General features: G+C 45.3%; 1 protein-coding gene across 2 annotated transcripts in view; it reads left to right on the top strand.

The window, feature by feature from the left end:
- The first annotated feature begins 1,986 nt into the window (after positions 1 to 1,986).
- Ide (insulin degrading enzyme) overlaps positions 1,987 to 11,414 on the top strand; it is a 113,154-nt gene continuing 103,726 nt past the window's right edge. The window contains exon 1 of one of the 2 annotated variants that reach the window (XM_017802334.2): positions 1,987 to 2,486. In XM_017802334.2, the coding sequence (XP_017657823.1) occupies positions 2,389 to 2,486 (98 nt within the window). In that variant the 5' untranslated portion in view covers positions 1,987 to 2,388. The remainder of the gene's footprint in view (positions 2,487 to 11,414) is intronic. The other variant, XM_008849620.3, reaches the window with a different exon arrangement.

Below are 11,414 nucleotides of genomic sequence, written 5' to 3'. Positions count from 1 at the left end.
GATGGTGCTGTCTCGGGGATACCAACCATCACCAAGGGCATCAATGCCTGCCTTCCATCACTGACAATCTTTTCATCTGATGTCAGTGTCTGCTCTGGTCTCCTGGGCAGCCACTCTCTCCTTTCTCCAAAGTATTTTGAGATATCCTGAGGCCTCTTGATTGCTCACAATGCCAAGCAGGGTCCCCAGTGCCTTGAAGAAGCTTCAGAAGATGGATCTTCATCCCTTGCCACTGATTCATTTGACTTTGATTTAGGAGAGGCCACTATTCTGGGAAAATGGCTTGTCTTGACTTAGTCTAGCCACAGAACAAGGCTCTTATTGCCTCAGGGTAGAATGGGCTCAGAGCAAGGCTGCTGTTAGTTCAGAACTATTATGAGAAAGTTATCCATAACAAGCCATAGCTGTAATCTATCTTAGGGTGTCCTGTCACTGCTATAGAGAATTCTACACATTGAACAGGCTCAGACCCTCAGGAGACTGACTCCTAGAGACTCATGTCTCTGAGAGCTCATCCACTGTATCTCTGCAGTGTTACTTTCCTTTTCAACTATTTAGTGTGTGTTACGTTGTGTATGATGGGGGCGGGTGGCAAATGTGCTACAGCATGTGTGTGGTCAGAGGATAACTTTTTGAAGTTGGCTATCTCCTTCCATCTTTCCATAGGTTCCAGGGATTCAACTTATGTCACCAGGCTTGCTTTGACTTCTGAGCCATCTTGCCAGCCTCTGCAGTCTGTCTTTTACCTTTTATTTTTTTCTCCATTTTCTCTCTCTCTCTCTCTCTCTCTCTCTCTCTCTCTCTCTCTCTATTTTTGTCTTTTTGTGACAGGGTTTCCCCGTAGCCACAACTGGCCTGGAACTCGCTATGTATACTGGGCTGGCCTTGAACTTACAGAGATCTGCTTGCCTCTGCCTTGCTGCAAGTGCTGGGATCAAAGATGTGCCCCACCATGTGTTTGGCTAGTCTTTTAAAGTTTAAAAAAATTTTTTTTATCTGTGTATGAGGGTTTTGCCTGAATGTAAGCGCGTGCACCTGTGCCCTTGGATCCCTGGAACTGGAGGTACAAAGGGTTGTGAGCCACAATGTGAGTGCTGGGAACTGAATCTGGGTCCTCTGCAAGATCAACAAATGCTCTTAACCACTGAGCCATCTCTCCAGCCCCTGACTAGTCTTTGGCCATATCAGACTCCTAAAACTACTTAAGCTAGAGAATCATCATCCCTAAATATTCCTTAAACACCCCCCCATCCTGTTTTGTGTAAAATGTTACAGAAATTCGGATTCATAACCATTGTTAGGTTACTTGTGGATGCAAAGCACTAAGAAGTCACCAGGAAAAGAGTCCTGTGTTTAAAAAGTAATGACCTAGGCGTGGTGGCGCATGGCTTTGATCCCAGCAAACGGGCGAGGCGGGTGGATCTCTGTGAATTCAAGGCCAGCCTGGTCTACATAGTGAGTTCCAAGTCAGCTGCGGCTACGGGGAAACCCTGTCACAAAAAGGCAAAAAGCAAAAACAAAACAAAAAAAGTAATGACCTAAATCTGACAATAATAGTACTAGTACATAGTACTGTTTTTTGGTCTGGCCTGGTGTGTGGAACACACCGGTAAGACAAGCACTTGGGAGGTGGAGGTAAGAGGATCAGCTCAAGGTCATATTCAGCTATGCAGTAAACTAGGGCCTGGCCTGGCTAGGTGAGACCCTGTCCAAAAAAAAAAAGTTTCTTGCTCGGACTTGGAAGTCTACAAAGCCTCGTTTTGCGGAGGCCTGTCCCATCTCTTAGACAGGCCTGTAGCTACTTCAAGATGGAAACTGGCCCGTGGGCACCGGCCCGACCCGAGGTTCGCAGATCCCCAGGGATCCAAACTGTCCTCACTCCTTTCGCCAGGAGGTCCCCACGCATCGGTGCTTCCGCGGCCCACGTTCCTTCCGCGCTCTAGAGGGAGCCCGTGGGCCACGCGCTGGCCTGCGTTCCAGAGACGTTCCCGTGAGGCCGCGGCCCCGCGGTCCCGCACCTGCTGGACCGCGAGCCCGGGCCGACTGGTGTGCCGGGGACACCCAGCCCGTGCGCCCTCGCCACGCCGCAGCCAGACACACACGCTCTCCCCATCGCCCGGAGCGCGCCAGGAACCTCCCCGCCTCCGAAAGCCTGGCGGCCGGGCCTTGGAAGCAAGCGGGGCCAGAGTTCTGTCCCACCTGCTTGCCAGCTCAGGCCTAGACCGCGGCGGTCCCTCCGGATACAGCGGCTGCACGGAAAACCCGGAGCGGAGGCCCGACCACCCCTCCAGTGGGGCGGCTCGGCGGACTGAGCATGCGCAATGCGCCAGGCCGGCTCCCAGCGCCAAAAGAAAGCGTTCGCTTTGAACCCGGCGACTGCGCCGGGGTATGCGGTATCTGCTAGCGTGGCTGCTGCACCCCACGCTGCCCGGCACCTTGCGCTGCATCCTCGGCGCTGGCCTGTCGTCCCCGGAGCGTCTGTGTGGGTAAGCGGACCGGGCACTCGGGCCCATGGGGCCCACGGGTCACGTTGGCTTGGCGCTGGTGTTGCAAAGTGGTGATTCAGCACTTAGCGCCGCTGCTGCCCCTCAAGCCGCCAGTTCCTCCCGCCAGGCCGCTCGGGGCCGGGAAGGGCGGCCGCCGGGCTCGGGAGGGACCGGCCTGGCGGGCGGGGCGGCCGCGGGAGGACCGCGACGGTGCCCCGGGATCACCCCGGCGTATGCCACAAGTGCGGGGGCGCGGGGCCTCCCGAGGGGGATCTGGTGCCGTGAGGTAGAGGGACCCGAGACCGCTTCTCACTCCCATCTTTATCCCTGCCGGGCCGGAGCGTCCTGAGCCGCCGGAGCGTCCTGAGCCGGGGACATGCTGGCGTTGGGAATTGGAAAAGTTTGCCTGCCTCGGCGGGAGTGTGGAAACCGTGTTGGGTTTTTCTTGTCTGGGGAAGTTAGCGAGCCAAAAGAGACCTTAGAGTCCTTTACAGCAGCTCCCATGTTTCACATCTAAAGCAACAGAGGCTCGGAGACGTTTTGTGATTTCTTCTACAATTGCAGAGATTATGGCAGGTTTTTGGCTGCCGGTTAATGTGTGCCCTCCGCTTCCCTGCCGCTCTGTTTATATTACAGATTTTGTCTTGAAGTCTTAATAGGCTTGACTGTGAATCTAGATACGCAGTGGTGTCTTGCCCTGCTTAGATCTTTAGTTGAACCCCTCCTGATTTTAGTATCTAGAACCCATAGAATGCAGTGCACGGTGGTAATATGTGGTGTTATTATGTGAACTGCCTTCCAAGGAACTCTGATTTGCCTGGAGTCATTTGATAAACGAAGAGATGAGTTTGACAATGCACAGAGTGGGCAGTGTGTGCTCTAGGAACTCAGTGAGAGGCAGAGGTGGATTAATGGCTCTAGACCGACCTTTGAAGGAATGGCACAGGTGTTGGAGTCTGGGTGTGTGTGGACATAATCCATCCCAGATATGCTGGTAGTTTGTTGGAATGTCGGTGAACAGATTAGTTTGAATCTTTAGGGAATTTCCCTAGGGGAATTAGGAAGGCACAAATCCTGTATACTGTTAGCCTGGGTCTTGAATTTTGGTTGGGATTTCCTCCATGAAATCGTTGATTAGTAATGAATGTTAAAGAGGGTGTCATTAAGAATTTTGAATTGGAGCTGGGCTTGGTAGCACAGGCATGTAGTCTCAGCTATTTAGGAGGTTGAGGCAGGAGGATGGACATTCACAACCTGCAGAGGGAGTTCTAGGTTAGCTTGGGCAACTTAGTGAGATCCTGTCTAAAAACCAAATGACAAAGCCCTTGCTTATCTTACCATGTCTGAAGCCCCAGATTCAAGCCCCCCCCCCAAGAAAAAGTTGAGCTAGGGGTGGTGATCTAATGAAACTATGAGGTTAGGAAATGTGATGATGACTCTGTGTAGGATGGAAGGGAGTATATAGATCAGAGGCAAAGAAACTTGCCTACCGGGGCTCAGTCTTTAATTGCTTGGACTATGAAGGTAGTGATATTCAGAGGGACTAATACAAATGAGTTTATGGAACCTGTTTTCCTCCCTTTATTTCCCACTACACTATAAAATCTACCATGTGCAAAAAGATCCCTGGGAGCAGAGAGAGAAGTAGGTATGAGTACAGGCAAGGTACCCCCTGGTCATAATGCTTTGTTCTAAAGTCAGTACTGACTGGGCTGGGGTTAGCCATGTTGTCCCCAGCACACAGAATTTATATGCTTATCTTTTTTTTTGAATAGTGTGTTCTACAAGGGCCCAGTGGGCACTGAGCACTAACTAGACTACAGCCTGCCTAAGTTTTATTGGTTTTTAAAATATTTTTGTTTTTATTTTATGAGTATATTGCCTGCATGCATGTAAGTGCACCTGTGTCATGCAGTGCCTGCAGAGGTCAGAAGAGGGCATAGGATCCCATGGAACTGGAGCTGTTAACCACCATGTGGATGCTCAGATCCAAACCTAGGTCCTCTGCAAAGGCAGCCAGTGCTCTTAACTGCTGAACTATCTCTCCAGCCCCTATCTTTGTTTTTGAGACAAGGTGTTACTATATAGTCCTGACTGGCATGGAACTTGCAACTTTTACATATACCAGACTTGCCTCAAGTTTGTAGTGGTATTTGTGTCTTTGCTGGGATTATAGGTGTGCTTGCCCGTGCTGGGCTAGACTTTGTAGTTTTATTTATTCATTTATTTACTTATTTATGTTTATGTGTATGAGTGTTTTGAATGCATTATGTAAGTGCACCTGTGCATGCAATTCCCACAGAGACCAGAAGACGGTGTCTGATCACTGGAATTGGTTGTTAGCTGCCATGTGGGCACTGAGAACTGAACCCAGGTTCTCTCAAGAGCAGCCAGTGCTCTTAACCACTGAGCTATCTCTCCAGTCCCTAGAATTTGTAGTTTAAAGGGAGCATCTATTTTAGTTTTGTATAATGAGGTGGGTTTTATATTCTACCTCCTCCTGCTGCTGCAAGTAATTTAAAAACATTTTATTTTTATTTTTAATTGTGTGTGTGTGTGTGTGTGTGTGTGTGTGTGTGTGTAGGTGAATGTGAATTTGTGCACATGTGCCTATGGAGGCCAGAAGGTGGCATCAGATCTCCTAGAGCTGGAGTTAACAGGCAGTTGTGAACTGGCAGACATAGGTGCTGGGAACTGAACTCAGGACCTCTGAAGAGCAGTAATTGTTCTTAACTGTGGAACCACCTCTCCAGCCTCCAGGTTATTTATTTATTTATTTTTATATTTTATTTATTATTTTTATTTTATGTGTATGCGTGTATTGCCTGCATGTAGGTAAGTGCACCCTTGTGGGGCAATCCCTGCGGAGGTCAGAAGAGGGCGTCAGATCCCCTGGGACTAGAGTTACCGACAGTTGTTAGCAGTCATGTGGGTGCTGGGATTCAAACCTGGGTCTTCTTCAAGAACAGCCAGTGTTCTTAACTGCTGAGCCATCTCTCCAGCCCCAGCTTTCAATTTATTTTAAAAAGTACTTCAGTGTTTATTTTACCATATCACTGTTTCCTTCTTTTCAAAGTGGGACTCACAAAACTTATTTATTATTGTGTGTGTATATGTGGAGGTCAGAGTACAACTTTGTTGAATTCTTTCCTTTCACCTTTATGTGAGTTCTGAAGATTGAATTCAGGTCCTCAGGCTTGTTCAGCAAAACCTTTTACCTGCTGACCATCTTACTGGTGAACGAGGTATGGTAACATGTCTGTAATCCCAGTACTTGAGAAGAAGATGCAAGAGGATTGGGAGTTCAAGGGCATCCCGAGATACACAGTGAGACCCTGTCGCAAAATAAAAAAGTAAAAAAATATATAATACATTTTATGTAATGACTTGGTTGGACTAAAGTCTCTGAGCTTTTCTGAGGATCTTTGAAACCACCTGATCCACTCTTTTTTTTTTTTTTTTTTTTTTTTGAGATAGGGTCTTCCTGTAGCCCCAGCTGGCCTGGCACTCACTATGTAGACCAGGCTGGCCTTGAACTCACAGCGATCTACCTGTCTCTGCCTCCTGGGTGCAGGGATCAAAGCCGTGCCCCACCATGCCCAGCCTGTAACTGGTTTTATTAAAAAAAAAAAAAAAACCCAATAAAACATTTAAAGCAGAAAAAAATAAAATATAAAAATATTTAAAAAATATATAAAAATGTCCAAGCATGGTGCACACCTTTAATCCTAGCACTCAGGAGACAGAGGTAGGTGGATCTCTATAAATTGAAGGCCAGCCTGGTCTAGGAAGTTCATACACCTAACTCCCTATAAACCTATTCTTACTATCCTGGCTGGATCAATCCAGTTAATGTGCCACGTTCTCTGAGCAGTTGCCTTGTTTGGATACCACTAGTGTTTTTCTGCACTACTTCATGATCAAAGTTTTTTTTTCCCTGCTGTGGCACAGGGACTGGTCTTGAAATTGAGATCCCTCTGCCTAGGATTTCTGATTGCTAGTGTATACCACTATGCCCAAACTCAAGTCCAAGCTTCTGACCATGTAGCCTGATTGCTGGGATTAAAAGTTTGTCTGATTCCCTCCCTTTTTTTTTTTTTTTTAAGTTTCCATTATTATTAATTTTTAAAATATTTCATTATTTTTATTTTGTGTGTATGAGTGTATTGGCTGCATGTATGTGAGTGCACCCATGTAGTGCATTGCTGTGGAGGTCAGAAGAGGGCTTTGGATTCCCCTGGAACTGGAGCCAAGGACGGTTCATAGCCGCCATGTGGGTGCTGGGAATCAAACCTGGGTCCTCTGCAAGAGCAGTCAGTGCCCTTAACTGCTGAGCCATCTCTCCAGCCCCTCCCTCCCTTTTTTAAAAAAAGTTTTTTTGTTGTTTGTTTTCTTCCAGTGCTGGGAATTGAATCCAGGGCCTTGCATATACTAGATCTACCACTGATCTGCATCTCCAGCCCTCTTCCACTTGTTTAAGCTAGTAGCGTAGTCATCTTTGACTTCTTTCTTGTTCTTACGCCTCTTATCCAGTCAGTATGTACATCCTAATTGTGACTACATCTCTTTGCTATGACTTCATCTGCATTGTTCTTGTCACCCAGATTAATAGAATAGCCCCTTAACTGTTTTTCTTGTGTCTGCACTTGCCTCTACATCTAGTCTTATCACCTGCTATAGCATCATCAATTTCAAATCTATAAGTCATTTCATCTCTTTGTTGTTATAAAAAGATTTCAGAGAGTTGATCTATCTTTTACTAATATTTAAGGACAAAGCCTTTACAGGGTCCAAAAGACCCTGTCAGATCTGGACTTTTTCAGGTCTTGTTTCCCAAAACAATCTCTCCTTCCATTCCAGCACATACTTGACTCCCTTCTGCGTAGATTACTCGGTGTTTACCTTCTGTTCATAGTACTCGTCTACCTGTGAGATCAGAAAGGGTTTCACTGAGAACATAGAATTTGAACACGTGTCTTTGAATAAAATATAAAATTTGGACGAATGGGGTATAGTTGAGAGACTTACAGATGGAAGTTATGGGGTTAGGAAAGGCTAAGAAGTAGTAAAACTCACATCATTAGAGACTGTAAGTTTTGTTTTTTGTTTTTTGTGTTTTTTTTGGTCTTTTTGAGACAGGGTCTCCCTGTAGCCCCAGCTGTCCTGGAACTCACCATGTAGACCAGGTTAGCCTTAAACTCACAGAGATCTGCCTGCCTCTGCCTCCCGGGTGCTGGGATCAAAGGCGTGAGCCACCACACCTGGTGAGACTGTAAGGTTTTTATCTAACAGGAAGTCAAAAGCCCCACATCCTTTGAGTGATAGCATGGCATATGAAAGTTGTGTTTGAGGATGATTAATCTCATTTGTTTTTAGAAACATAGTTTGACATACAAGTACACATCAAAGTGGTACAAACAGGTGCTGAGGATATAGTTGGTAGAGTTGTAGCATGCCCAAGGCCCTGGGTTTGATCCCTAGCAGGGGAGTTGAGGGGGGATGGAGAGAAAACTTGCAAATAAAGCTAGGTACAGTGCCACACACCTGTAGTACCAAGGTACTTAGGAGGATGAGGCTGGAGGATAACTTGAGCCTGGGAATTTTAGCCCAGTATGGGCAGTACAGGCCCTGATTAACCCCACCCCATCCTCCAACATACAGTGTAAATGATAGGATAAGGAGACTGTCAGGGGAAGACATGTGGAAGGAGATGCAGCAGATTGAGCCTGAAGGGGTGGAGCCCAAGGCCTTAGAATTAGTGACTATACTGCATGAGCCTAGATAAGGAGGGACAAGCAGTAGAGAAGACACAGGAAGTTGAGTTGCAGACTGTGGGAAGTAGTCTGTCCAGCTGAGATGTTGATCCTGTTTAGCAGGTGGCTAGTTTTCTCAAGTGCCAGGAAAACAAGTTGGTCAAGTATAGCAATGGGGCAGTGACACAGTCTTGTAGGCACTTTAGAGCTGTCCGTTTCTTTCAGGAAGTTGGATGACATGGGACCTCTGAGGGCAGTAGATGGGACTGAACAGTCCTTAATCACTCAGAAAGGGAAATAAAGTGATGGTCCAGTTAGTAGATTTGTGGTAGCTTGGGAAGGGATTAGAAAAAAGATCAGAATTAGGCCCTTGGTGAGTTCATATGTTGTTTAATGACCACAGTAATTATGCAAAAGAGTAGTGGTGTTAATCTCCTTTTTCCATGTAAGGAGGTTGATTCTCAGGGGAGTAATTTGCTCAAGGATGCACAGTGGATGTCTTAGCCAGATACGAATTCAGGTAGATTCATTCATGAAGTTTAAGGATCAGCTCTATTTCATCACTTCCTTGAAGGTAGCTTGACACCTCTAGTAAGATGGAGAAGTCAGAAAGGGAAGTATGTTTGGAAAGGATATACATGGTGGATAATAAGTTAGTGATGTTGAGTGAAGCAGTTAATGAATAGCTAAGGGGAGATTTGCTAGAAGCATTTGAAATATGACTGGACTTTGGTTAGAAAGTTTGAGCTGATTTCTTAGGTTGGGCATAAAGTTGATATGGACATGTATGGTTATAGAGAAAATATTTATGTAGAGATGTTGAGGGTCCATGGCCCTGAGAAATACTGGCACTTAGAGACATGGAAGAAACAAAGTAGGAGAGGTTGGGAGTTAGAGGTGTCAGAAGTAGAATGTCAGATATGCTACAAAGGGTTTTGAGGAGAAATGGGGTATTGAGAAAAGGTGAAAGACCACTTTGTTGGTCATTAGCAAATACAGTGGGGGATAGAAGCCATATTCCATGGAATCTTACAGAGTTATTCTGGGGCAGGGGGAGGAGAGGGTATTGGGTTTTGAGAAATCTGATAGTTGGGTAAGAGCAGGCTCAAGCAAGCTTGAGCATAAGGATGGGTGTACAGGTGCCTTAAAGGAAGAAGCTAGTGGAGAGAAGAATAAAGGCCTCGGAAAAAGTGGGAAAAGAAGTGGGTGCATATGAAGGTATAGGTAAAGAAGTTAGCCTGAGGAAAATCTGTTCAAGGGAGGTCTTGTTTAAAAGAGGCAGCTGTTTATAATAATTAGAAAAGATTGCTGGATGTGGTGACATAGGCTTGAAATCCCAGCAATTAGGAAGTGGAGGAAAGTGGGTCAAGAGTTTAAGCCTAGGCCAGCTTGGGCTGCATGAGACCTTGTCTTAGAAATACCCAGAGAGGGGAGTAGGAAGAGAGGAAGGGAGGGAGGAAAGGAGAGAGAGAGAGGGAGAGAGAAAGAGAGAGTGGTCTTTCTGGTTCTAAGTTCTACCGATTTTTTTTCTCTAGCAACCAAAGTGCTAGATTGTTTTTAGGAATGCTGTCAGGATCCAGTAGGGAGTATTAGACATGATTTTTGGCTCAACTTTATAGGATACTTGATTTTTAGGACATGTGACATATTTATGGCAAGAATTCTGAAGGAGCAAGGGTCACATATAGTGGTATCCCTGGTACCTAGCACAGTGCTTGGCAGGTTGTATTGGGTGCTCTGTATTAGAAGAATTTGTTTCTGTTTGTTTATTTTGTTTTTAATCTTTCTGAAACAGGGTCTCCCTGTAGCCCCAGCTGGTCTGGAACTCACTATGCAAACCAGGCTGGACTTGAACTCACAGAGATCCACCTGCCTCTGCCTCGAGTGTTGGGACTTAAGGTGTGTGCCACCATGCCTGGCCAGAATTTGAGTTTTTTAAAGGCGGGTTCTTGCTGTGTAATTCTGCCTGGCCTGGTACTCACAGACCAACCTCAAACTCACAGTTGTCCTCCTGACTCGGCTTTCCCAGTGCTGCAGTTGCAGGCGTAACCATCACATCTAACTTGTATTGGAAGATTTCCAGAAGTGTTCATCAGGTTCTGGGAAGGGTTGAGGCCCAGTTCTGTTGGTGCTGACCCCTGAGTCTCTCAGTTGCTCTTTGGCTAGATGCTTTTCTGCTACCCGTTGGTTTCATGCTGTGTTCTAATTTGTTTGTGCCTGAGGTTCAGGATGTCATAAAGTTCCCAACTCTGTGGGATGCCAAGATATTTCTGTCTCTGAAATCTTTGAGCACACACAATTGGGTCTGAGGGATCACAGTTGATCTTGTCTCTTGATCTTGTCATTATCTTGTTCACCTGACTCCTGTACTTCATGACTAGTAGAGGAATCAGGGCTATAAGTATATTCTATGGAGGAAGGAGAATGAGACACCAGGTGATATTTACAAGGACACATACTTTCTTTAGGCCTATAAATTTGGGGCTTGGTGAGCAGTCAGACCCTAGAATCTGATGCTGCCAGGCAAACAAGGCTTTGAGGAAAAGCTGGATCTGCATTTATGTTGTTGAGTAGGAGGAAGGAAAAATAAGAGGTAGACTGTAAGAAAGGCTAAGGCTTTTAAAGACTTAATTTTCTTTTTTACATTTTCAGTGCTAGAGGTCGAACCCAGGGTCTTGGGCATGATACACAAGCACTCTACCACTAGGCTATAAGTTTTTCAGTTCTATTGTTCAGGATGATGACTATAATTAATAATAATATATTATATATTTCAAAATTGTTAAGGAAGTAAAATCTGTGTTCTTACCTCAAAAATGGTAAGTATATGAAGTAATAGATATGTTCATTTGGTTTAATCATGCCACAATGTATGCATATATCAAGATATCACTTTGTACCTACCCTATAAATAAGTATAATTATTTCTCAATTGAAAAAATAAAGGAACAGTAAAAAAAAAAAAAAAGAGAGAGGGAAGGAAGGAAAAAGAATATTTACATTGATATATTACTACCACTCAAACCTCAGATCTCATTCAGATTTTACAATTATCCTGGTTGTTATCTTTTACTGAAGATACTTTTGTTTTGCCTTGTTCTGTTTTGGTTTTAGTTTTGGGTTGTTTTTTGTTTTTGTCTTTTTTTTTTTTTTTTTTTTTGAGACAGGGTAACCC

This window comes from Nannospalax galili, unplaced genomic scaffold (assembly GCF_000622305.1).
Source record: "Nannospalax galili isolate Female #2095 unplaced genomic scaffold, S.galili_v1.0 scaffold384, whole genome shotgun sequence".
NCBI lineage: Eukaryota > Metazoa > Chordata > Mammalia > Rodentia > Spalacidae > Nannospalax > Nannospalax galili.
This window is presented reverse-complemented; position numbering and strand designations above follow the sequence as displayed.